A 26064-nucleotide genomic window follows, 5' to 3' on the forward strand; every position below is an offset into this window, starting at 1 on the left:
ATGAAAAAATATATTTCTAATGTTGACATTTTAAAGAAAACATGTTCTCTACTTGTGTAAAGTGGAAACAAGCACCAAAATAGCATAGAATATACAAACATGAGTCTCCTAACAAAAGCATTTCAAGTGCTTGAACATTAAACACATGCTCTGCCGATCACAGTATAAACACTACTATGCAAGCAAGATTTATTGCATCATGACATCAGACAGTTGGGGAAAGAGCTAGCGTGAAGCATCCCCCAGGGATGTGGGTTAAAAAGAAAACACATCCTACCTGCAGAGAAGGGGTGCAGCAGTAGACATAACTGGTCCACAAACCCTCAACCTGTGTGGTACAGCCAATCTGGAGGCAGGAAGATGGTGCAGTGTTAAGCAGTATCACTGCAGAGGACGGAGAACACATACACAGAAGCACAAACAGATTCTGTAAATTATTTCCTGTTGTGATGACATACAGAGAGTTTGCAAAAGCACAAATTTAAAACTGATGAAAAGTAATTCCAGGATGTCAGGCATCAAGCAGCTGCAGGCCATGCTAGTCACGTTTGGTTTTCTTTTTATTTTCTTGTAATTTATTTTCTTATAATTTTGGGTTTTCAATTTTCATTCATATTCAAGAGTAGCTTTAGTTTATTTTCACTTCTGTTCTGTTAAAAAAAACGTTATTTTTCATTGGTTCAAATATTTGTTTGTTTTTTAGTGTTTAATTGTACTGGTGTCTGTGTAATTTCAATTTATCAGGTTATGTGCAGGCTATATACCACGCCAATGCCTAGACAGGAAAAGAAGTCAGGGTTTCAACAGTAAAAAGGCAACCCGCAGGGCAAGTTTTGGTACCATTGTACTTCAGTAATGCTCTGAGGTATTGCAACAATCTTCTGCAAGGGTGTGGCATATATGGTATCTCTATGGTAGGTCAGCACTGCCTGTGGCCTGTTTCTACCCCCAGAGAGTTAGTACCCTGTGAGTCTGCCTTGTTCTTTTGTATTGTAGCATAGTCTCTAACATGTATGAGAGCTATATGGAAAACATACCAATGTGAGAAACTTAAAAGTTATTCTAATTAAATGTATCAATAGCAGTTACAAATGAAACCTTAGTGACACTAAGATCAAGCAGGATTATTCTTTTACATTAAACCAAAGGTAAACTAGGCCTTTTGAGGAAGCCAGTTCATTTCAGACTGATGAAATAGTATCTTACAATAATACAGTGGAATGGCTTCTTTATTACAAAAAATAAAAAAATAACCTTGACAAAGTATTACAGCAGGACTCCAATTTTAAACAGGCAAGCAGGAGGTGTAACTGTTAGCTGACGGCACCTACAGGGGGGGTTAAAATACTCATGAACTCTTGTACTATGAGCATTTGGTCAATTAAGTGATTTCTCAGAGATGATAATCTCAAAGTGCCATGCTGAACCTGCAACTGTTCAACTTGCCTGTTTTGTTAAACTGTAGTTGAGGTCTCCTCATCATCTTCAAGGTTTTCCTTGCTAACATGCTGAAGAAGTTAGTGAAAACTTTTTCACACTGCATTCCATCTTTTCTATATCACACATTATTCAAGGTGGTCAAGTAAAGTAAAACTTATATTTTACCAATAATGAATCACAGAGACTCATCTAATTGTGATTCCTATCTCTGTTTCCACACAAAGCGGGGCTCAGAGCAGTAGAAGTAGAGCCAGCGGCACATTGCAACAATGCACAAACAACCATAAACTGCTGCTGGCCATCATTAATGCGAGATAGACACGCCTGTGAAATGAAGCCACTACAGTGTCCAGTGGAATCCAAAACAAGCGGCTTCCATCGACAACAACCAACTACAGTCACAAGATGGCAGTGATGTAAAAGATAGATGAAAACAGGCACAGGTTTTATGACAGAGCATGAAAGGAGAGGATTTTTTTTAACTTTAGTAGGTTTTTGATGTTTATTTTTAGATTTGACAAGGCAAGCACTGCCTGCTTGTCCTGTTTTTAGTCTTGGTGGTCCTTCAGTATTTCCTTCTCAGTTCTGGTTATTTCCTCTTTTACTTTGTATTTAATTTTCTGTGGTGTCCTGTATTAGCTTTACTTCCTGGTTGCCATTTCCTGATTGTTTCCATTTTGTGTGAGAAGACATGTAATCAGGTCTACAAAGGCCTGATTACACGAGAACAGAACTAAAAATCAGACACAAGTTTGAAACTTATTGGTTGAAATCATCCTCAGAGGTATGACTGTCAATGCCTAACTGTAATACACAGTGGAGGCTCTTTCATGGTTTGAGGCAGCATTTCAGCCAGTGATACTGAGGATCCTGTCAAAACTGATGGAATTATGAATAAAGAAAAGTACTTTTAGATTCTAATGCACTGTGCAATACCAGCCGAAAAGCATCTGCATGACACTGGCTTCACTTTTCATAATGATGCCAAACACACTGCTATTGCAGTAAAAGAGTAAAAGGATACGTGCACAACAAAAAAACACAGTGGAGCTCTATCAGTCATGGCCTGAGCCTTCCCAGAGCCCAGACCTCAACATAACTCAAGCAGTATGGGATCATCTTGGCAGAATGGACTAAAAAGCTCCCAACATTCAACAGAGATGTAATATAAGGTAAAAAATCATTTAACCTTATATACTACAGTATACATTTGCAGATGTTTCAATGACTCACTGCTCTTATCTCTCATTTTCCAAGAGCTTTTTGCACAATACTGCAAGGTTGCAGGGATATATAGAAAGTGCACATATTTTAGAAGGAGAAATGACCAACATAATTTCTTGGTTGGCTTCTGCTCACGTGCCTGGATGTGATATCATGTGACATGGTCACTCAGTATGAGTGTTTCTTGCAAATTACAGCGAGTGTTGTTTTGGTTATTTGCGTGAGAAGACATTTAAACTTATGATCCGGAGAGGAGGGGCCCGAAAGAAGGCAGGGAGAGCTGTGGTCACGTGAGTCAAGTGGCCGCAAAACAAGCACATAAGTAGAGCAAAGTAATATTCAAAATAAAACCAAACGGCTAATTTAAACCGGTATTCACCACACAGCTTTGCCAACGTGACTTTATTTTGAAAAATTTATCAGCGGAAGTAGTGTGTCTCATTAAGTATAGAGTGACGCAACTACAAAGTAAAAATCTCCATTTTGAAAAAAGAAAAAAGGAATCGTCGGTAGGGGCGTGAGAGAAATATTTTATAGATAGTGGGGAAAAGGAGCAAAAGGTGTTTTAAAAAAAAAGTGAGTTTTGTATGCGTCGAAAAGGTGTGGATACACGTTTTTTCTGCTGCTGAAATGGGAAACTGTCATACCGTTGGACCAAACGAGGCCCTTGTGGTTTCAGGTAACGTAAACGCTTCGTGGTCGATGTGTGTTTAGCTGCTTGGCGCTTCAGGGTCGCTGAAGTAGAAGAAACGAAAAAATGTTTAATATAGCCATTATACGAAAAGCAACTAATGGCTTTTATTGTGTGCATTATAAAATGGGAAATAACGTGACCTGTTATATCACGGTAAAATCACCATGTGAAGCACTAAAGCGGGCGACAGCCCCGCGATCCTTGCCTCTTTAGGAAATCAGACGCATCTCCATGTTTTCTTTTCCCACATGTTGACGGGAGTACATGTATCTGGACAGTTAGGTCGAAATTTGGTAATAAGTGGACGAGCCAGCGTGTGTATCTTTCTGTATTTTTCCCCAGATAATTTATATTCTAGGTCCGCCGATTTCCTCTGTTAATACTCTATTATTGCAGTATTTCATCCGATTGCAGTGACGCTTGTTCAAGTACGAATACTAGTTTGTCAAGCAGCCTTTAGATGGTTTTGGTTTCCGCTGTTTATATTTCGGTTTCTACATGTGTGCTCACGAGTCTGGCTTTATATGATCATTTTAGTAAGAGTCAAACAAGCGTAATGTAACAGGGTAGGAACAGGACCACACGAAGCTGGACTTGATGTTTATTTGCACTGGTGGGTCACTGGTACTCTTGGCCTACAGGACTACAGCAGGATTAATTGAATTATGAGAGAAGGGCTTGTGCACGCTCCCGGATTTGCAGACTGCGTCTGTCACCACTGATGTTTCTAATACCCATAACACAGGGTACACAGAATATAGTCCTTAAAATTGTAAAAGCTACTGGCCATGTAGAAAACAAAACAAATATTAGAACCAGATAATAATAATTTCATGCATTCGCTATTGATTGTTTGAGAATCCTACTGTAGGTTCAAACTACGGTTTGGGAACGTGTTGCAGGAAAGATGTCAGCACGCCTCTGTAACTGAATCGTTAAGTGCCGTTTCCTGTCTGATTCTCTTGTGATGAACAAATAACAACTTTGGGATTTTCCATTGTGCAAAAATCAGCATGTAATTCATCACTTCGAGGAATGTTGTTTAAGAGCAAAGTTGAGTGGGTGTGAGTTGCACATTCTGATCCTATGACCCGATTAGTCTCGGATGTCGAAAAGAAATAGCTTTGCTGTTTACATGTTTAGGGGCCAAAACACAACGTACTTTTCATGGCCTCAATTGTATATTAATGCCACCATCTCTCCATAGTGTGATTTAGGATATGCATGGCTTTTTGTCAAGAAAACTGAAGCTGGTAAAGGATTATTTGTAGTTTTCCTAAAGTGTCATTTATTGACGTGATTTATTGACCTGTAGAATGAATGCATTAGCAGGATAGTTGTCGCTTCAGCATTCCTCCATAAAATCAGTATGTTGATAATCATGTGACCAGACCAGAGTTACTATAGTTTTGTTTTTTTCCAATTTAGTTTTTACTTTTATTCCATTTTTGACTTTTTAAATCAGTTTAGTTTCAGTTTGTTACCAGAGTGGATTTTTTTTTTGTTTCAGTTCAGTTTTTATTGTGTGAAAATGTTTAGTTTTATTTTAGTTTAATTAGTTTCAGTGTTAGTTTTCGTCTGTTTAGTTATTATTGTATAAAGGGCATATGTCAGAGGCAAGAGGAAAATCAGTACAGGTATTACACTATTTTTTGAAAGTCGTTGACTTGCAGTCTTTTACACATCCAAAATATCAATAAACACAGCCAATGACTCGTGTAATAAAATCAATAATAAAAGATAATAGTAATAAAACATGTAATAACATTTTACTTAACTAAAAATTACTAAAACTAAGACTATTTCTCCCTATTTTTTCATTTTAGTTAGATTTAAACATTTACAAAATTGTTTTAGTTAGTTTTATTTTATTTTTTTATTTTTTTAAAAAGTCTAGTTTTTACTTTTTAAGTCAACTAAAATGTTTTTCACATCTAGTTCTAATTTTACTTTAGTTTTAAACTCTAAAAATTTTGACCTCTTGTTCAAATTTAATTTAAATTTAATTTTAAGGTTTTGAGGTAAGAAACAGTAATATTCAGGTAATGTGATGTCCTGTATTGCAGACAAATTTAGTTATGGTATCACAGTAGTCACAGTTTTACCAAGGATAGTGTGTACTTTTTCTGGTTTATGTACACAAGTGCTGCTGTTTCCTGTCAGATGTTAGTCAGTCAGGCAGCAAAGTGCCCTGTTGTTGGAAGCTTAAAGGCCTGCTGCGTCATAAAGGAAGAGGTCTGCTACAGACCTATAATTTCAGATGTTGAACGGTTTACTAAAAGTATTTGAGTTAGGGAAGTATGTGTTAATAAGGATAGTCTACTCCTGGCCATCCTCCCCTTTCTGTTATCATGTGACAGCTGAGAATGTCACACTAATCACTCATGATTACACCATGACGCTGAGGCTAGTGAAAGGGGCTGCCTAACCTAACTCAGTCTCATTTGGAAACTCTTGTCAGTGTCATTTTTAGAGGTTAGGAGGGTAATGGCTTATAAAATATTGAAAATAGTTTTATTGGTTCTGCAAACTTACTGATGAGGTGGCTCAACAGGTTATATTTGTTGTTTGGATCAATATTGAGATCTTACATTTTCAACATGGTTGCTGGATACATTTATATCTTCAAAACAAAAAAATGTATTTTTATGTAAATGTATTTTCTTGCTCTTAATAAAACATAAACTAACATTCAAGTGAACTAAACAGCAGCCTGGCAGAATTTGGACTTGGACTCTGGTGAGGCAAAATGAGAGAGGTTGTGCTGAAAGGCAAAACGAGAATTATTGCAAAACAGAATGCATCACAATAATGATGATTATTATTGCACAATTAAAACTGGATAATACGTTTTAATTGTCCTTGGAATCCACAGTTGTAATAATAACAAACCCACAAAATCAGAAAGAATGGTTCCATGAGGCTGATGTATTTAAATGAGAGCTTGAGTGTTTCACCCTTTACCTGCTTTGTTTTGGAGAACCTTTCTCACGTAGCTGCTGTGGGTGATGTGGTTGGAAGATTGAGAGAAGGGTTTTTGGTTTTCTGTCTTAAAGCTACACATGATCCTGTTTAGAAACTGAGTGCAGAACAGAAAAGTGGGTCACTAATTGATCCTTTTCAAAACAGTGATACTAATTTCGGTTTGCATTAAATTTGCTTCTAGAGTTAGAAGTGTGCATTAGTATGAATTCGGGTGGTTTGTGCACAAAGTTTAAAAGAACCCAGACTGGATGTCATATTGAAAAAGTCACATACAACAGCATGTGACCTTTTGCTACATTGATTGCAGCCATGTGATGTGTTTTATATGTGTTGCTCCAAAGGTGGCTGCTGTGGCTCAGATCAGAAGACTTATGTCGTGGGAGGCTGGGCATGGGGCTGGTGGCTCGTCTCTGACATCCAGAGGTAAGATCTGTCTGTTCTAGCTTTAACCTGAACAAATGTGCTCACAAACTCAATCAGGAAACTTTTAAGATGAGGGTATCTGCAGGTCCCCACAAAAGGTTCTATAATACCTTTATGTCCTTATGGTCATGACTCAAGGTTTTTTAAGAGAACAAACACAAAAGCTCTATGAACCATATGAAGAGCCATAATCAAGCAAGTTATGAGATCATTTATAAATATTCATGAATGGTAATAGTTGTATAGGATTTTTTTTTACAGGGTTTTGCTGTTCAGAGATCTTTTAAGTTAATAAATTCAAGAGTTAATTTGTTTTCCCACCTTACACTGTGAGTTAATCAGATAATTTCAACAAAGACATGGTGATGTAGTATACGTCTCCTGTTTATCTAATTGGATTATGTTTGGCTAGACCCCTTTTATTAGGGCACATGCCCCTGTAAGATCTCAGCTTTGCATTTTGAGTAACAAGGGCTTGTGTTTGGATTTTCAAATAGATAGACAGATATCTATCGGTCTGTCTGTCTGTCTGTTATATTTGTGCACAATAAGTAGTTGACTTAAGTCATTACTTTTGTTGTTCAGTTATGGTTATCATTAAGAGGAGAAGAGTGCAAATGTGCAATACTTTATCAGTTCAGTCTAGTTTCCTAATAGTTACGTGCAGGCTGTGATTTTTAGCCCTAAAACATACTGAGAATGTAGATATTTTATTAAGATTGCTATATTTTTACCTTTTAGCCATAAATTCCTCAGTAATTGTTAGTGATGCAGCAGTATTGCAGTGACAGTAGGCCAATAGTGAGTTAAGTAAAGTTAACAAGTAAAGATCATATAGATTTTTAAGTTTTCTTTGGTCTTGCTCTAAACAACTGTGTTGTCGACTTTGTATTAAAACAGAAGCACTAAAAGAGATTGTGTATGTCCTCATTACAGTAAGGATTTGGATCAGTTTGAAAGAATGATTGTTAACGGGTAATCATGTGACAATCTCAGATGATCTCTTGTGCAGTAATTCAAAAGTAATGTAATATGATGTAATGTAGTAATGTAATGAATTGCCTCTATAGGAAATAAATAATGTAGTGCATTAATTATCAAAGATGAATAATATATATTGACATCAAATTATATGAAACTAAAAGTTAATAAAAAACTCAGTTTAATTTTGTGCAAGTCATTTTGTAACTTTATTTTATAACGTGTGTGTGTGTGTGTGTGCACACCTAAACATATTCCCATACATATACACACACACAAAACAGAAGACATTATTCAGAGTTTAATGATGAATAAATAAGCTATTTGTGGCTAATAGAAACGCTCTAATATTAGAAACTAGTGTTTAACAGATTAGTGAGAATTGCAGCTGAGTATAGTCTGCTTTTTTCCAGCCCCAATGAAGAAGCATTAGTGGAAAGACAAACAGATGTTTCATAATGATGATCTGAGGGAGAAGTACTAACAATATTTGTAAAACTACTGTAAACTGAAAATGAGCTAAACTCCTGTTCTGAAATAAAAGCCATCAAAGGAAATATAAACCTGCGAGAAGCTACTCACTAATGGTTTCATAATGAGCTACACCAAATTAAATTTGTGCCTCTTTGTTTCTCTGCCAGAAACCGAAAACAAGCTCTTTAGTTGGCTCTTGTTCATATATATTCCATATCAAGAAATAAAAACTGCTCCTTTTGTTTTTGTTCAGATGTCATATGCTGTATAGCATAATCCTGTAAAAAAGCAGCATTGATACATCTTGTCTGTGGAAGTCCTGATATTAACTATCTTTTGTTTGCCTGCCTCTTTATTTCAACTTTGCTAACTTGCTTTGCTTTGTGTCATATTGATCTTGCCCTTTCTCAGTCCTTGTGTGCCTCCTTCACACCCATTTCGCTATAAGTGCTGCTCATTGGCTCTAGTTGCTAGGAAACATAATGGTTTGACCTTAAAAACAAGATGCAAAAGTTGAAACATGTCTGGATTTATCTCCATTTAGAGTTAAGTAGTCTCAGGAATCCCTTCTTATATTTTTAGTATTAATATTATTAAGAGCAGCAGGAAGGATCTTGTGCCACTCAGAGTAGTAGTCATCATGTCTGCTAACAGCCCTGTGTGCATAAGCCAGTAGCTGGACAGCATTATTATGGTGCTGGTGGTGGTGGAGGACTTCCTGCTTGTGATGCAGTAATCTTGTTAATGTTGAGTTGAGGCTCCTCACTCATTGATCCAGTTCTCTTGGAAAGAAAGGGAGGTGGAGCTGTTCAGCAGAGTCTCTGGTTCCCAGTGTTGCTGCAGTCATCCTCCCATGTCTTTGACTGAAACTGACCCAAACAACTTGGTATGAATGTAGTGTGTTTATCATAATACAAGGGTGGTAAGCCTCTTTTATCTGCTCTGAAACATAGTCATATGTAAACAGTTCAGTGTTGAAGCACGGGATAGGATCGTTTGTAATGGACATTCCTGTGTATTTGTGATGCAAACGTAAAGGATCAAGGATCCTGTTAACACTGGCTTGTAGGGCTGGGCGATATATCAAAAATTTATCGTTACCGAAATTTATGACTCTCATCGACGTCATTTTGCCCATGTCGGTAAATTCGGTATTTTAAAAAAAAGGAAAAGGCATGTGCAGGTTGGCGATGTTCATGTCCCTTTAAGATGCTGTGCTACGTTACAGACTTGACGGGGTGGAGTCACATGACTCTACTACCTTTTTATGCTGGGCAGACACTGTGCGATTTTTTTTTTCAGTCGCGCGATTCAGCTCCTGCTCAAACTGTACGATTGACTCGCAGGGGTTAGAAGTTCATAGGTCACGATGCAGGGTCTCACACTATACTGATGCTCTGATGCGACCTGAGTGCTCACACTGTGCGTCCATAAAATGAAGGTTATAACAGAAATTCTGTCGCTCGCTCTCTCTGTCTTTCACTCACACAGACACGCACACCACCACCATCAACTTTGCTAAATTGCTAATGAAAAACATTGATCAGGCAGCTGTGATTGAGCAGCAATGTAGATCCAACTATTTTCACGGTGGTTGTGGTCGTGATAATTTTGTGAGGCCACATCGAAAAGGCTCGGATGAGCTTTCCAAAGTTCTACAAATTGTGCCTCCATCGCTTGTGTCCAGATCACACGCTGCACTGCCGTGCTGCGCCGTCTTTTTCGCTGACATTTGTGTTTGCGCGTGCGCAGTGTGACAAACTCACGACCAAGCGATTGATGATCGGGAGCTCGTCGTGAGGTGTCAATCGCTTCTCGTTACCCCACGTATACTATACGATGCATGACGCACGATGAAGGCCAAAATCGGGCCGATCGCCAAAACGGTCGCACGACTCAAAAATCGGCTCAAAATGGGCCAAAAATCGCACAGTGTAAGCCCAGCATAACAAGACGAGACACGGGTGAACAAATGGAGGACGATTTAAATGTTGAAGCAGCAGCGACGGAGGTAGAGCTGGTGGAGGAGGAAGAGGAGACGCTTGTTAACAAAAAAAAATGCATCATCAATTGTTTGGCAACATTTTGGATTCAACAAGGATGATATTGATCAAAAAATTGTTAAATGTAAACTCTGCAAAAAGACTGTTGCGTCAAGTCAAGGTAACACAACCAACCTCTTCCACCACCTGCAGCACAAGTTTTTGTTTAAGAGTTTATAGTTTTCACTAGTCACATGGCAGTGCTTAGTATTTATTATAGTTTTTTCTGTGTTCAATTGACATTTGTGTTTGTGACATTATTTGTTTACAAGTTATAGTACCTCAAGGCCTTAGCAGAGATAGGCCTTTGTCCATGATGGCATTACATTTGCACAATCATTGTTTACTTTGTGAATAGCCAATGTGAAACATATTTATTATTAAACTATTTTGTTTACAAGGGATACACATTTTTTAGAGAGCATGGTTACATATTGTATCCTACACTTTTTATTTTGTTCAGTTAATAAATCTTAACCACTAAAAGTACTTACTACTATTGTCTTCATTTATTTTCAGTGACATTTTACAGTCCTTTAAAGTGGTAATAATATAATTGCAATTAATAGGTCTAGGGGGAATAATATTATCAAAATAACTGGAGGAACTATGCTGCCTGCCACAGCCCCATTAAATGAAAAAAAAAAAAACGTTTGTTTTTTTTGGCACTTGGGGTGGTTATCGTCCATTTATCGTTATCGAGGTTAACTGCTCAATTTATCGTGATATTGATTTTAGGCCATATCGCCCAGCCCTACTGGCTTGATTCCATTAGTGATGTTGTGTGTTATCACACTTCATTTAAATTGTTTATAACAGCGACTATGACAGAAATTATGGTTTTAAAAGCGGTATCATCAGCAGCACATCATATGTAAAACAGGCTTAAAACCAGCAAAGCAGAAGGGCAAGTTTTGTGTTTTGCCCTTTCTCTCTTTTCTCTGCCTCTTGACCTTCGCTACTGTTATTCCTAACAGCTGTTGTCCAACTTACTGTTTTGCCTTTGCTATCCCCGCTGCCTGCCTGCCTGCCTGCCTACGTAGAATGTCTCTGGAGGTTATGACCATCCTCTGTCGCTGTGAGAATATCGAAACCTCGGAGGGTGTACCCCTGGATGTGACAGGGGTGGCTCAGGTAATGCATTTCAGAAGGCTGGGGGGGAAAAAAAAGAAAAAAAAAAGCAGTGGCTGGTGTTTGAGGCCGAAGGAAGACAAAAGGTGATGGTTCAGCTAATCGGCTAACATTGTCTGTGTGTTTTCATCCTCTTTTCTTCTTTCTTCTGCAGTCAGAGGAGACAGTCAGCTGTTAATAACTTTGCTGTAATGCTGTGCTCTGAGTCACCTTCAGCAACGGGGCCTCTAAATGAATGCTATAGAAATTAAAAAGAGGATATCAGAAGTCCAGAGACCAATCACAACTAATATAATAAGGCTAATTTTTAAATCAAATGCAACTCCTTAATGCAAAATCGATTGGATTGTGGATGGCATCTCATTTTGCTCCGTTGTTAGTGATCTGGAGTCCTTGGGTGAATGGTTTCACTTTGTCTTGTTTTTCTTTTCTTGTGTTCAGTCCCTTCCCCTCATTTGCTTTCCCTGAGATCATGTCAATTTTTATTTTATATTTTTCCACATTCTTCACAGGATAACGCTTGAGATTATGACCCTGCAGCCCAAGTGTGATGATGTAGAGACAGCGGAGGGTGTAGCTATTACTGTCACTGGGGTGGCTCAGGTAAATCACCACACATTTTTGGGACTCCCAGTTCAGATTTCACTAACCCCTCCCTCCCTCCCTTTCTCTGGCATCAGCCTCTAATCACAGCTGAGGTGGTATTTCATACAGGGGTCTCAAGTGCGTATGTGTAACATAATCTGACCAAGCTGGAGTCGAATTGACAATAGCACTGTGTCAAATGCTTCCTTATTTATTTTTGTAAAACCATAGGCAATATTATACAACTTCAGCTGGTATTCTGTGTCCGAGTCTTCAAACTTGATTTTCTGATTTGTAATTTGTCACCCCACTGCTCCCTGCAGCAGTACACCCCCACCAATTTTCTATGCTGATGATACAGTGTTATTTTCAGTCTTTCAGTGAATTAGCATGGCACACAAAAATGGGTCTATGAAAAGCCTAATTGGTGTTTTGTGGTCAATCTCAGTATATTATGTTATTTTGTATGCTGTTTATTTCTGCTTTTTTTTTTTTTTTTTTTTAATTATTCAGTTCTGGGTCTGTCACATTTTTGTTTAAAATTCACAGACGCTAAAGAATAACTTGGGTAGTCACAATACCAAAACATCTGAGAAGCAGTGTATCATATGTTGGATCCATATTATTGCACTAGGTGTCACTGGAATTTGCAGGGGAGTTTTTAAATAGTCATCTTCTTGCGCACCTCCAGACTTCTTCCAGTGCAGCTGCTATTCTCAGAGGCTCTGTGGGAATTGTGCTCTTAGCTTTTTCATTTGTGCCTCTTCAGTGTGCGCCCCGCACACCAGGTATAGCAGAATTGGCTCGGTTTGTCCCCACCATAACTTTTTTCTTTCTTCTGACCACTACTCATGCTATGGCCTTCAACTGGGTCGGAATTGTCTCCAGGACCCAGATTGACTACCTTTTCTTTTCAAATATTCATCTATTGCTATTATGTGCTGCTTTGTCTCACTCGCAGCATGACTACGTCATTTTTTTTCTTCGTCTTCTGTTTTACTGGCAGTCGGCAACCCATTTAATTGGAGGAAGAAGAAGCCAGTTGCTTAGAGTACCAATCAGGGGAAACCAGATAATCTTCCATGACCCCTTGATCCCCTCATGGCACACCTATGTGCTGCAGCACAGTGGTTGGGAAACACTGCGATAGAGGACTCTAAATTATTGTGGATCATAATGCAGGCTCTTACTACCAGCCCAGATTTAGGCCTTACTGCCTGGCATGAACATTATAGATTCTTTCAAAGAAAAGTCCTCTTTAGTCTGTGGATCGTAGGACGAGTTCCACTTTTCAGTGGTCTGAGATGACAGTCATGTCAGTTTTACAGAAGTTGATGTTTTCTGTCTTAAACTACTTAAAGTCCTCATGAAAATGCAGACACACCTGAAATTTCTGTGTTTGATTTTTTTTTTTTCAATTGTTCTGATGATGTAAATAATATTTGTAAAATGGTTAGAACAGGACCCCCAGGTACTGAGCTACCAATAGCAGCTGCAGTGTTCCAAAGGTGCCCAAGGAGACATGCTTCAAGGGTAAATTGTCCAGATTTATATAATCTCTATTTATTTATTCATACTTAGACCCCTGTGTTAAAACCACAGAGTCAACTTTTATTATAAGACACTTGCCTCACTCTATAACAAAGAAAAAACCTGAGCACTTTCCTGTTACACCATCCAGATGAACCAACAGAGATACCACATCAGATTTTGTTCATACCGTTTCAAATTAAGATAACACTGTATATATTGTTTTTTACCTTTATGCTTTGTGTGAAGAACTAAGGTGTGTTGCTTATGAAATCCATGAAGTGCTATAGAGAAAGTTAGATTTTATTTATGTAATTAACACATTTTGAACTCTTAAAGAAATATAACGAAAGGAAAGACACCCAGCTGAACTAAAATGATCCATGTAGCAAACAAAAAATATTGTGAGCCGCCACCCTTATATCGCCTTTGGGCTTTTGGAGCCTTGACCTGACTTTTAAAAAATAATTGGGGAAAAAAAGCACTATGCTGCTAAAAAAAAGAAGAAAAATAGATATTTGCAAAATTCTGCCTAAATATGTATTTTACCAGGTTAAGATGTGTGGCGGGGCGTGGTCTGCAGCGCCGCTGAAAGGGAGGCGGACGCACCTGAGCGGCACCCGCAATCACGCCTCGCTGCCTTAACGTCTGTGCCATCTATGCTGTTGTTGGTGTGTGTCGGGCTGTGAGCTGAAAAGCTACAGCTGTATGCTACAGCAACCGTGTGTGAAAAGTGGTCAATAAAGAGATGCTGAAAAGCGTGTTCATGCAAACATCATCGGGTCTGCTGTGATATGTTTACAATGGGACTTCTGCTCCTGAACCTCTGCGCATTTCCCATATGCGCACAGCGTCTGCAAATCGGGGCTGTACGAAGTCACTTTCATCTTTACGCAGGACTGTAAGCTGTCATCTATGAGGCGTGAGCAGTGTTTGTTTTTAACATAGTTCATGGTGGAGAACAGCTGCTGACATAATGTGGATCCGAAGATCCATAATTGGCCTACCTGGGGTTGAAAGTCTCGATAAATGCACGCCATTTCGGCAGGTATACCGGCTTCCGCGAGTGTGACGCTTATTTAGAGCGATAAAAAATAATAAAATATAATTTTATTTTTATATTTCAATATCACAGTAATCTTCCAATTTAGGAGTACAAGTTTAAAAAAAAGAACTAACATAAATAAAATACAGTTCAGCTAAATACTTCAAATTTATTTTCCCAAACCACGCCGAGCCGCAGTATAAGGACTAAAGAGCCGCAGGTTGCCGACCCCTGGCTTACACCATAGGTGCCCTCCTAAAAATCATACTGCACATCAGGATAACAGTGACTTCAGCGATACCAAGGCTACAAGACCGATAGTTCAGCATTGCCTCTACACGTGCCTGATGCTGATTGGCACTGTTTGTAGTGAAAATAGAAGCAAACTGTCTTATCCTCTGCAATTGTCTCTTTGTTACTAGAAGAAGAAATTGAGGAGTAGCGGGGCTACAGGCTGACTTTTTAACTAATAGCTTCTTTATGCCCTATGCCTTTTACGTAGCACCATTTAAATCAACATTTCACATTATTTTTGCTGTCTTAAATGTATTACTTAAAGCTACTTTCAGCTGCTCATTTATTCACAAGTGAAGGTTTTACTTGCAGAGCAGCATGTACAGGATTTTTCTTTCCCCAGTTTATGATGGCAAAAACTTATTGTTGACTCTTCACTCTAATCATTCTCTGCTTATTCAAACCAATTCTAACTGCGCCCTGGTGTGTCAGCTTATGGTAATTCAAAAATAGTAGAGAATATTTGCATTGGTGAACTAATTATTTCGTGTAACACAAAGCAAACTTCATAACCTCGCTTAAAGCAGTGCATGAAGTAAAGTAAGCACAATACTGCACAGCTGCTTTCATTCTGTCAGTCACATTAATGCCACAGATGCTGAAGTACAAATCAAAACCCATGTAGCCAGGCAGCGCTCCCTGGCCTTGGACTTTGCCTACAAACAGAGTCAAGACTCCAGAATGTCTTATTTTGCCTTGTAGATACTTTTTAAGCACAAATGTTGACTGAGTTCTAATTTGTAATAGAAAGCAATTATTTTGTGGATTTTCTGTTTAAGAAAATGTACGTATCATCACAGTGTTTTGTGCATTTCCATATCTTGCTCTTAATTACTTCCTGAATTTTTTCTTTGCCCGCATGCCATTAGTTCTTTTGTTTGAATGATGACGCCTCATTATCAGTTCTCTGTTTTGACCACCATTTTGCCACTGTATGTTCCTCTTCTCTGTGTTTTTCTACATGTGTGCTGACAATGAGGCCACTGTCTGGAGTTGAAAACCCCCCCACTTTCACACAGTTTACTTCCAGCAGACTCATAATGGTGTCCGTCAGATTGGTCCAGTCTAAGCCAAAGCCACTGTGAAATTTGTGTCCCATGGTAACAGCAAAGTCTTTCCTAATTCAAAGAGACAAATGAATTAGACTTGGTGGGAGACATCCATTTAAAGGAAATGAGCAGAATTTCAATCTAGGATGTGCGTTTCATTTCTGTATTGAATTCTTCAATCATATTTTGCCTTGTTACTTTAGGTAGGACTGTTTTTGAATCCTTCGATAACTTAATAGTCAATTTGCACTGGAAGGACCTAACAAATTTTAAAAAACAAAACTGTCTACTGAGATTCTTTTCTGTACAGTCTGTGCATTTAGAGGAGGCAGGAGGAAGGGTGGTGTTACAAGTTGGAGTGGGGCTAGGTAGCAGATTAAGAGCTCAGGGCAACAAATGAAAATAGTTCAAGTCTTTATTCCAATGTCAGCCGTTGCACAGCGCCCCCTGCTGTCTGTTAGAGCTTTCCTTGGCTGTCTTGTGGCCTTTTCTGTTTTCTGGAAGTGACGACAGTCTTTCCTGACTTTGTGTTGCCCTTATTTCTGTTATGAGTGCATGTTGTAAAACATACCCGTGTGCAGACCTCTCGCCTAAGGACCCAGCTCACTCTTTTCTTTTCTTACAGCTCTGATGGACAACAATTTTATCCCAAACCTTTTTAACCCATTTTTTGATTACATGACTGTCTGTTTGTAAATGATCTCTCTTTCTATCACTGACTGTTTCTATCTTTTAAACCTCAGGTCAGTGACATTCATTTTTCTTTGTTTCTTTCTTGTTGTTTTTTTTTTTTTTAAATGTTACGTGTCCATCATATTTTTCTCCCCTGTTTATTTCTATATATTTGAATTAACCTGTGCAACATTGATGTGAAAATCTAAGTCCTTGCATTTAAGAAGAGCAAAAAATCTAAAAGCAGAATACTGACTTCATCTGACATTAGACGGCCATGTATTCTGTAAAAGCCATAATAACATTTCCAAAATACTTTTATTGTAAATGGAGAGATGCTGTAAAAAAATTATTTACTCCCTTCCCAATTTCTTAGATTTTTGCATCTGTATCGTGCTGACATGTTTCAGATCGGCAAACAAATTTTAATATTAGGCAAATATAACTCGAGAATGAGACAACATACGATTTTCAACCTGATACCAAAGGTCCATCTACTAAAAATCAGAGGTCAAGTTTTCTCAAAATCTTGTGAACGTAATAAATCGAGAATGATGTCACCTGTGATTTTCAAAATGATGAGAAAGGTGAATGTAGTAGGAGGCTGACGGGTAACACTGGCAGCCAGCAGCATTTTTAAATGATTTCATTTATTAAAGGAAAAAAGTTATCAAAACAACCTGGCCCTATCTGAAAAGTGTATCTCAGGGTAAGACAGGGTATCTTTGTCTAATATTGAAATTGGTTTTAACTGAAAAATGTTAAAATAAATAAAAAAAATATTAATTAAATACATTTCACGGCATTGTATTTACTCTATAAATAAGTATATCAATTACAAGAAATTTGTTTAAATGAAATGTGAGTCGTGTGGATCGACTTTACCCAAAGGCAAACTAAGAAAGTATTGTTGAACATTTGTTTGGCCATGTCATTGATGGCTGACAGTTTTGGCTTCCTCTTTTAGGTGGGCTGACAGCATACAAGATGTTCTTCAAACATTTTGCTGATTACTATGTCCATAGTTCTTTTCATGTGTAAAAAGCATAATGACATGCATACATCCAACACACACTGGCATAATAATGATAACAATAATAACAATAACAATAACAATAATAACAACTGTTATTATTATTATTGATATTATTGTGAATTTTAGGCTTTGTAATTTCAGCTCTTTGCATTACTGATGCAATGAAGGTGAACAGAAAAAAAAATACATTCTAAGTAAAAGGATTTTAAAAAATCTTTGTATAATATTAAAAGCTAGTATGTGTTGTCCTTATGTGTGCCACACCTGTGTGTTGTGCCTGTCTTTGTGTATTCACAAACACAGGCACAATGAATGATGTTCTCTGTCCATGTTGGCGTTAGGTGAAGGTGATGACTGAAAAAGAACTGCTCGGTTATGCCTGCGAACAGTTCCTGGGAAAGTCAGTCATGGAGATCAAGAGTGTTATCCTGCAGACCCTAGAGGGTCACCTGCGTGCCATCCTTGGTGGGTAGCTTCTCCAAACCATATGGTGACTCTGTGGTGTTTTCCTGCTTTTTGTTCTTTTTGGTATCTGCGCCATATGACTATGACAGTGATTGGAGGATTTTTTTTTCCCCTCTTGACATATTGGCCCTATTTGTCAGTGTGTTTGGTTTTATTCAAATGTATTACAGGACCATGATTTTTGAGGCACTAAACACACTGACCGATCTTCCAGGCACGCTAACTGTTGAGCAGATTTACCAAGACAGAGACAAATTTGCCTCCTTGGTACGAGAGGTGGCAGCACCTGATGTTGGCCGCATGGGTATCGAGATTCTCAGCTTCACCATCAAGGTATAAGAAAGAGAACGTCAAGTTCATGTTATTCTGACTCTATTTTTCAAATATTTGTTTGTTTGCTTTTTAATTTCATTAGGTTAACTGCCTAGAACTGTGTACATTAGTGTTAACCTTTCTTCCTTAAAGGATGTATATGATAAAGTGGACTATCTGAGCTCGCTGGGTAAAACTCAGACAGCTGCAGTACAGAGGGATGCAGACATCGGAGTAGCAGAGGCAGAGAGAGATGCTGGCATTAGGGTAAGAAAAGCTTTAAGACGACGTTAAAACTTCTATCATCTATTGCTAATGGCTATTATTACATTAAGAAACCACCATACAGCACCTGATCCATCTCTCTGTCATTAGTTGTTGCACTCTGTCTTTTACAGGAAGCTGAATGTAAGAAAGAAATGATGGATGTCAAGTTCGTCGCAGACACCAAAATGGCTGACTCCAAAAGAGAGCTGGAAATGCAGAAAGCTTCTTTCAATCAGGAAGTGAACACAAAGGTATGAAGTTGTGTTTGTTGGGTTGAATGTGTCAGCAACAATTGTGAAAGTTTACTCTTTTAAAAAAAATTCCTGCTTCTGTAGAAAGCTGAGGCGCAACTGGCATATGAGCTGCAGGCAGCTAAAGAGCAACAGAAGATCCGTCTGGAGGAGATAGAAATTGAGGTGGTGCAGAGGAAAAAACAGATCAAAATTGAGGAAAAGGAGATTGAACGCACTGAAAAGGAGCTCATCGCTACTGTGAAGAGACCTGCCGAGGCAGAAGCCTACAAGATGCAGCAGCTGGCTGAAGGCCAGAAGTGAGTACTTTGCTGACAAATCCTCTTATCAGTCAAAAAGAAATCACTTTCAGTGAGAGGGGGAAAATGTTAAAGGGCTATTTCATTTATTTCTTAACTGAGACTGTCATAGCGGTTTGCTATATTTAAAGACATTTTTTTAACCATATAATGTTCAGTCTCTTTAGGCATAATTGAATAACTCACCACTATGTAAATAATGCTTTGTAGATGGAGGAAGTGTGCAAAATATGTAATACATATACATATATGTGGGCGATCGTGGCTCAAGAGTTGGGAGTTCGCCTTGTAATCGGAAGGTTGCCGGTTTGAGCCCCGGCTTGGACAGTCTCGGTCGTTGTGTCCTTGGGCAAGACACTTCACCCGTTGCCTACTGGTGGTGGTCAGAGGGCCCGGTGTCGCCAGTGTCCGGCAGCCTCGCCTCTGTCAGTGCGCCCCAGGGTGGCTGTGGCTACAATGTAGCTTGCCATCACCAGTGTGTGTGAATGGGTGGATGACTGGATATGTAAAGCGCTTTGGGGTCCTTAGGGACTAGTAAAGCGCTATATAAATACAGGCCATTTACCATATATGTAAAACATAATATGGGCTACTCTTGCTTGTGCTGTTATTGGTCCATCAGCCGGTCATGCAGAAGACAAAGTTATAACCTACAAGAATTGAACTGAACCTGAGTGTTAAAAACAGTGAAGTGTCCACTGCAGCCGCTGTTTCTACTTTTCATGCTGTATTTTGAATCTTTGAACATTTTTTTCACACTTCTCCCATTCCTATTGAAATCTGCTGTTGCTCCTTTCCCTAAAGCAGAGCAGCTGATTAGTTGGACAGTGGGCCCCAATCTTTATCAATATCTGAAATTATTGTGTTTTTCTAATGCTAAAAAAAATGCCACATTATAGCTCAGCACCCAAGAAACATCATAGTAATATTAATTATACTGCTATTTATTATTCATTCTCACATATACCACGTGTAATGTGTAATGCCTGTTTATGTCTGCATGTCAAAGGTCGTGTGTCTATTAGTAATGAGATATTGGTTATGTAAACCAATAAAGAATTATTTTGCTGTCCCTCTAACACTGATGTCTGTCAGGATAAAGAAGGTGCTGACAGCACAGGCAGAGGCTGAGAAGATCCGCTGTATTGGTGAGGCAGAGGCTGCCTCCATTGAAGCTGTGGGGAAGGCAGAAGCTGAGAAGATGAGGCTGAAAGCCGAAGCCTACCAGCAGTATGGCGATGCTGCCAAGACCGCCTTAGTCCTGGAGGCTCTACCCAAGGTTTGTGATACAGATTTAAAAACAGTGCCATTTGTGGATTTTTGTTTAGTGTTTTTTGTTTGTTTGTTTTTTACAGTGTCTACACCATAAGAGCTTTGAGTACCAAAGTGATTTTATGAACTTTTTCAGACTGTTTAGCAGATTGGACTAGCAGGTTCTCTGGTCTCTGTGATCAAGGTTATGACTTTTTCAGAGTGGACTGCTTGGATAGCAGGACAGCCTCTAATATTTTTGTTTCATCACAATTCAGTTATGAGGAAGAAATTGTAGACATATGGTTTCTGGGTTTTTTTTTCGTTGTGATATAAACCATTAACAAGCAGCTCAACTTCAGGATTAGTTTTAGAACAATTACACAATTATAACTAACATTTCTGTCTTACAAATGCTAGAAAAGCATTAATTGTCTCACATATACTGTCTTTCTCTGATAACTTTGAACATAGACTTTGTTAAACATTTAGCATTTTTACTGAACAGAGCTGCAAAGGGTTTGTTCTGTTTTTATCACATGATTACTGTCTTGGAAAAAAATAAATAAAAAAATCCGTCCTCAGTTATTGAAGGTCTCAAACTGGTATTCACACTGTTTTTTCCAGATTGCTGGTAAAGTGGCTGCACCTCTGTCCAAGACCAATGAGATTGTCATCCTGAGTGGAGAAGGCAGCCGTGTAACTGGTGAAGTGAACCGTCTATTAGCTGAACTCCCGGTCTCAGTCAATGCCCTCACTGGGGTGGATCTCACCAAGGTAAGAAGGCACTGTACTGTTCAGAGCTCTCTGCTGAATATGAAACATAGTACAGAGCTTTTTTTTTTTCTCCCCCTTCTGTCAATGAAAGTAATTACACAAACACACTTGCCATATGTTTATGATGGGTGTAGCCAATAAGGAAAAGTTAAACCACTAAGTAATCTGCGTTTTTAAGTGTTATAAGTTTTTCCGTCATACTTCGAGTTGCTGTCTGTCTCCATTGCAATCACTGATTGCCTTTTCAGGCAAACATATTTATGAATTATGACATTGGCTTGTTGGGTCCATAAGCCTGCAGTTAGATCCCGAGAGACTTAATCACCATATGTGGGTTTGTATTGAAAGGGCTTTGGTGCAGCAAAAAGTCACTTTTTTGTTTACTGCTATATGTCATCTTTATGGTTAGTTGTATATTTGGGTAATGATTGCTTATAAATAAAGAAAGTCTCTGAATACTTTTGGTTAGACATAAATATTTTTTCTCCCCATCTGCAAGCTGCAATTTCCATGCTGTCAGCTCATTATTCACTTCTTAAGAGACTTCCCAAAAATGTAGCACAGGAATGCTGTGCTGTTTAGGAACCGTCTGGGAAATCAAATGGAGAATTTCACCACCCACATATGAACAAACTCTGACAGTTATTACTAAACACTGAAACTCTTGTTGTGTAAATAAGCAACACTTTGTTAACACAGCCAGAGTTGTATTTTTAGCTTGTTCAGTGGCTCTCGAAATAAGAGAAATCAAGGCAGCTTTAAGAAGCAACAGATGCACTGTACTGTAGTTATTAACACTTTACATCCTTTTTAAAATTACTTTTGTTTATTCGTGTTACAGACACAATGAATATATTTGTAATGAATTCCTGGAGCAGGACCACACCTCATACATGCCCCTTCCAGTTCTCTGTCTATATATGAACCTCTGCACTGCACGCTGTTTGCACTCGTTTTCACGCCCCTCCCTCCCTTTTCCAATTCATTCTCATTAGTACATGAGGATCTGCCGCCGCCAGTCCCGACTGAGGCCTTGCCCAAACCGCAGCCTCAGTTCATGCTCACTCCATCTGCTAGTATCTACTAGAAATGCTGTCAAACTTAATTGAAGATGTGGTCTCAGCTAGTTAATTCTTTGTGACTACATTTTTTTGTAATTACAGAAAAATATTTTTAGACATACTCAAATTAAGTGTTCATATTTGATGTGTGAATCTGTACTGATGAGTTAAATGTCAGTGACTTCCTCTGAAACCTCATCATGTCTAAGGGAACAGTTGCTATGACAGATGAATATAATGTACAGCTGTGCTGTGTGAGCATGACAGATGTCTATTAAACACTGTTCCAATGTGCTAATCATTGTGATCACACAGATACCTCTGCTCCAGAAGATGACCACCCCACAGAGCCAAGCAGCCTTCTGATGAAGCAGGCCTGGGACTCGTTATTCTCAATCATTTGCTGTGTATCTGCCTCAAGCATGAAAACTTTGTTTAGCCCTCGACCCCTTATGCAACTGCCTTTGACCAGAAACACTTGACACCAAATCAGAGGTTTTTATATTTTTAAGAGGTTTTTAATTTTCTAAAGGAGAAAATAATGCGGCCTTACCTCTGAAAGATCAGATTGTTTGTATTTTCTGTTGTTTTTAGTTCTTGTTTTAAACACGGTCACCCTTAATATTCTGCACTAGTTAGCCAGGATTATATGCTGCAGTTCTTCGCAGTCCTACTAAATCCTTCATAGATTAAAAAAGTCCAGACGCAAAGTAGGCGAGAGAAATTCAGACACAGAGAACTAATCAGAATACTGTACTCCTCTCCAGAGCTTTCTAAGTTATGCCTGGAATTCAAGCATATGTTCCTGTCTGATGTGTTGACATTCATTGATGATTGGAAATGGAGCAATAGGTGCAGCTCCTGCCTCCTAATTACACAGTCATTCAGTGCTCAGTTGTTGAAGTAGTTTGCAGTAGACTGAACAGAGTGTGTAATTCCCTCTTTGCTTTTAAACAGACTTCTTAAAGATTAGTGTACTCACCGTGATTATATAGATACAATGACACGTTACCTGTTACCAGTCACTTGTATGATAAGGCTTACCTCGCAGGATGTTATGTTGTCTGTCTTCTTGCTCCTATGTGCAGTGCCTGTTCACCACTCAAGTGCCCAAACCAGACGAAAGCGGTTTGGCTTTAGTTGGATTTCTGTCTGACTGTATCACTGTTATAGATGAATGTTGTTAGTTCTATGCGTATACTGACAGCAGTGCTCCCGCTTCTCTTTTGTCACGTTTGGACATGTCAGCATAAAACAAAGCCATATTTGGAAATGATTAGCCCAACAGTGACCCTGCATGCCCACCAAGGCTACTGAACAGTTCTGTATTACCTCAAATGGCATGTGGTGGACATTCAGGGTCTGGGCTTTTTTTGTGTGTGTGTGTAATTTCTTTTGTCCTGTTCCCCCGCCTCAGATAAACTTAGTCTTGCTAACATATTTCCCAGATGTCACTTGTGTGATTGTGTTATTTGTAATTTAAGGAGAAACTCCACAGTGATGAAGGAAAAGCATCGTCACTCTGACCTCTGTGGGTTAAGTTCCCAGTGCACCCAGTCTGTAATGACAAAGCAGGAATGTTACAGTCAGTCACAAGTTGGGAAACAAGCAGGTGATTTGATGGTAAACGCTGTACGCAGTGTTTGTGCTCAGGTTTGTTCTCAGTTTGATGAAAGCAAAGTGAAGTTCATGTTGGGGTCTGAGCAGCTGGATCTGTAGCTGTTTCTGCTGCTGCATGTCAAAGAAAACATGATTTGTTTTCATGTCAGATTTCTACTGTAGTCTGTTACTGTGATAGAAAATGAAACATTTCTTTAAACATGTTCCGATCTTGGCAAGTTCTGCGCGACCTTGAGATGATAAACAATTAAGAGTTTCACAGGTTTAATCATTGCTTGTAGATTTGGTTACCCTGTTGTAAGGTTATATAAATTCATTCACCTTTATACAAAAGTCAGTGTTCAAAGTAATTGTTCAGTATCAGAAGTTTTGACATGTACTTGCAAGTTTCAACCTGTAGATGGCAGAATCTTAGCATGATTTGAGTCTCAGTGGGTCCTTTGTTGCTACATGTCCTAAATCTAAATGTTGTACTTTTGTACCATCCTTCTCTGCTTTCCCAAACCAGCTTATTGTGCACAGCTGGCCTGCCCACCTCTCAATTAATTTTGTGCCTCTCATAAACAATATTGTGAACATTCATTAACCACTTTTCCAAATGGTTTTTTTTTTTTTTTTTTTTTTTTTTTTTAAATTGCCAGTGATCATTTATCGTACTGTTTCTCTCCTCTGTGAAATAAACACCGTCCATGTGGCTCTTTTGGTCTGTGGCAAATTTTATCTTGTTTCTGTTTTTCCCCACATTAATGTTACAGTTCCACCTGTTGTTAAAGTGTTGTATTTGTGCCTGAAACACAGTTATGGTGAACCTTTTGATGTTTAATGTTCCTACTGTGAGAAGCCGTTGTATACCGATACAGGTCATTCAGACCTGTCAAAGATCAGCTGATAATGAATTCACTGTCCCGGTTTGAAGCCGGAGTGCAGATTTCACTGCAGTGTGGATGAGTGAGAGTCCTCATTTTAATTCAGCTGGACAGCAGATCACTGGCAGTTTTCTTCTTCACTCAGGCGCGACACTGCCTCTTACTGCTGGTCATACGGCCAAATGTGGCTGATCATGAAAATTTCCCAAATTTCACCGAAAGTACTCACTTAAAAGTAGAATGTCTTTTATTTTATGTCTGCTTCAGTCAGCAGGTAACGGAGGTGTTACATGCAAGTTACCGTTGAAAGTCATCATTGTAACATTCACCAACCACCATTTCTGTCTGCAGAAGACATTGTATCTGAACAAAATGGTTAACAACTTCTTGTTTGCATTGCTCCTTTTATTTAGACAGAATTCTGTACACAGTGCCTTTGTTGAATAATGTTGGTCTACTTAAATGTGCAGATAGTTGAATACCATTCATACACTCGGAAATACTGACGGGATGATTTGTTATACTTTTGTTTTAGATTGTTCAAACTCTATTATACCTGTACTTTAACATCTATCCTACTAATGTATATTGGAACACACACAAGTATGTATGTATGTATGTATGTATTTAGATGATAAATGAAGCATTCTAGCATTATTCCTTTGTAACCTGGACCTCTTGAAGGTCATTCATTATTTTGGCCAGCAAATGTAGGATATGATACCTACATTTGCTTTGTCTTATCAATGTAGTGGCAACCTCTGAGTAGCATTTGAGAGGAGAATGACCAAACATTATGCCTTAACTCCTGTCTTCATGTGAAACATGTCCATCTGTCAGAGATAAATGTAACTTCTATAAAATGATATTGTGAATATATTTCTCATGATCTTGGATCCAGCATGGCATTTTAAGCATGTGTCCATGTTATTCTGCGTTGTGTTCCACCCTCTAAATAAATGTTTTACCACTTACTGTTGACCTCACTGTCTCAGTTAAATTAGGAGGGTTTCATCTCACACTCAGTGCCATCTGCTGTATTAGTGACGCCTAGGGGGGGAAAAAAGAAAAGTTGAGATAAAGGATTTAGGATATTATTTAGATGAAAATTCATTAAGTGCAACACAATTACTATTATTGTTAACTTACAAGGTGTGACTGAATATTGAGATTATACAGAAATTTAAGCTTCTATGCAAACTGTAAAATGTAGCTAAAGTTACGTCGAATCAGATTTTAACAGTATTGTGCCCAAACGTTTGTTTGTGAGGGACAGCCAATCATGTCATG

General features: G+C 38.6%; 1 protein-coding gene across 2 annotated transcripts; it reads left to right on the forward strand.

Annotated features, from left to right (window-relative positions):
- Positions 1-3132: 3132 nt before the first annotated feature.
- Positions 3133-25749, forward strand: LOC308386942 (flotillin-2a). Of its 2 annotated transcripts, none has more exons than XM_080866779.1 (11): positions 3133-3343; positions 6685-6766; positions 11307-11397; positions 17947-18070; positions 18285-18403; positions 18536-18649; positions 18781-18900; positions 18985-19199; positions 20295-20478; positions 21078-21227; positions 22604-25749. In XM_080866779.1, the coding sequence occupies exons 1-11, from the start codon at positions 3295-3297 to the stop codon at positions 22652-22654; spliced, it is 1299 nt and encodes a 432-aa protein (XP_080722905.1). In that variant the 5' UTR covers positions 3133-3294; the 3' UTR covers positions 22655-25749. The 2 variants fall into 2 exon arrangements, with proteins under 2 accessions (XP_080722905.1, XP_080722904.1); XM_080866778.1 differs by lacking the exon at positions 11307-11397 and adding an exon at positions 11907-11997.
- Positions 25750-26064: the final 315 nt, after the last annotated feature.

Source organism: Rhamphochromis sp. 'chilingali', assembly GCF_963969265.1.
Source record: "Rhamphochromis sp. 'chilingali' genome assembly, chromosome: 19".
Lineage (NCBI taxonomy): Eukaryota > Metazoa > Chordata > Actinopteri > Cichliformes > Cichlidae > Rhamphochromis > Rhamphochromis sp. 'chilingali'.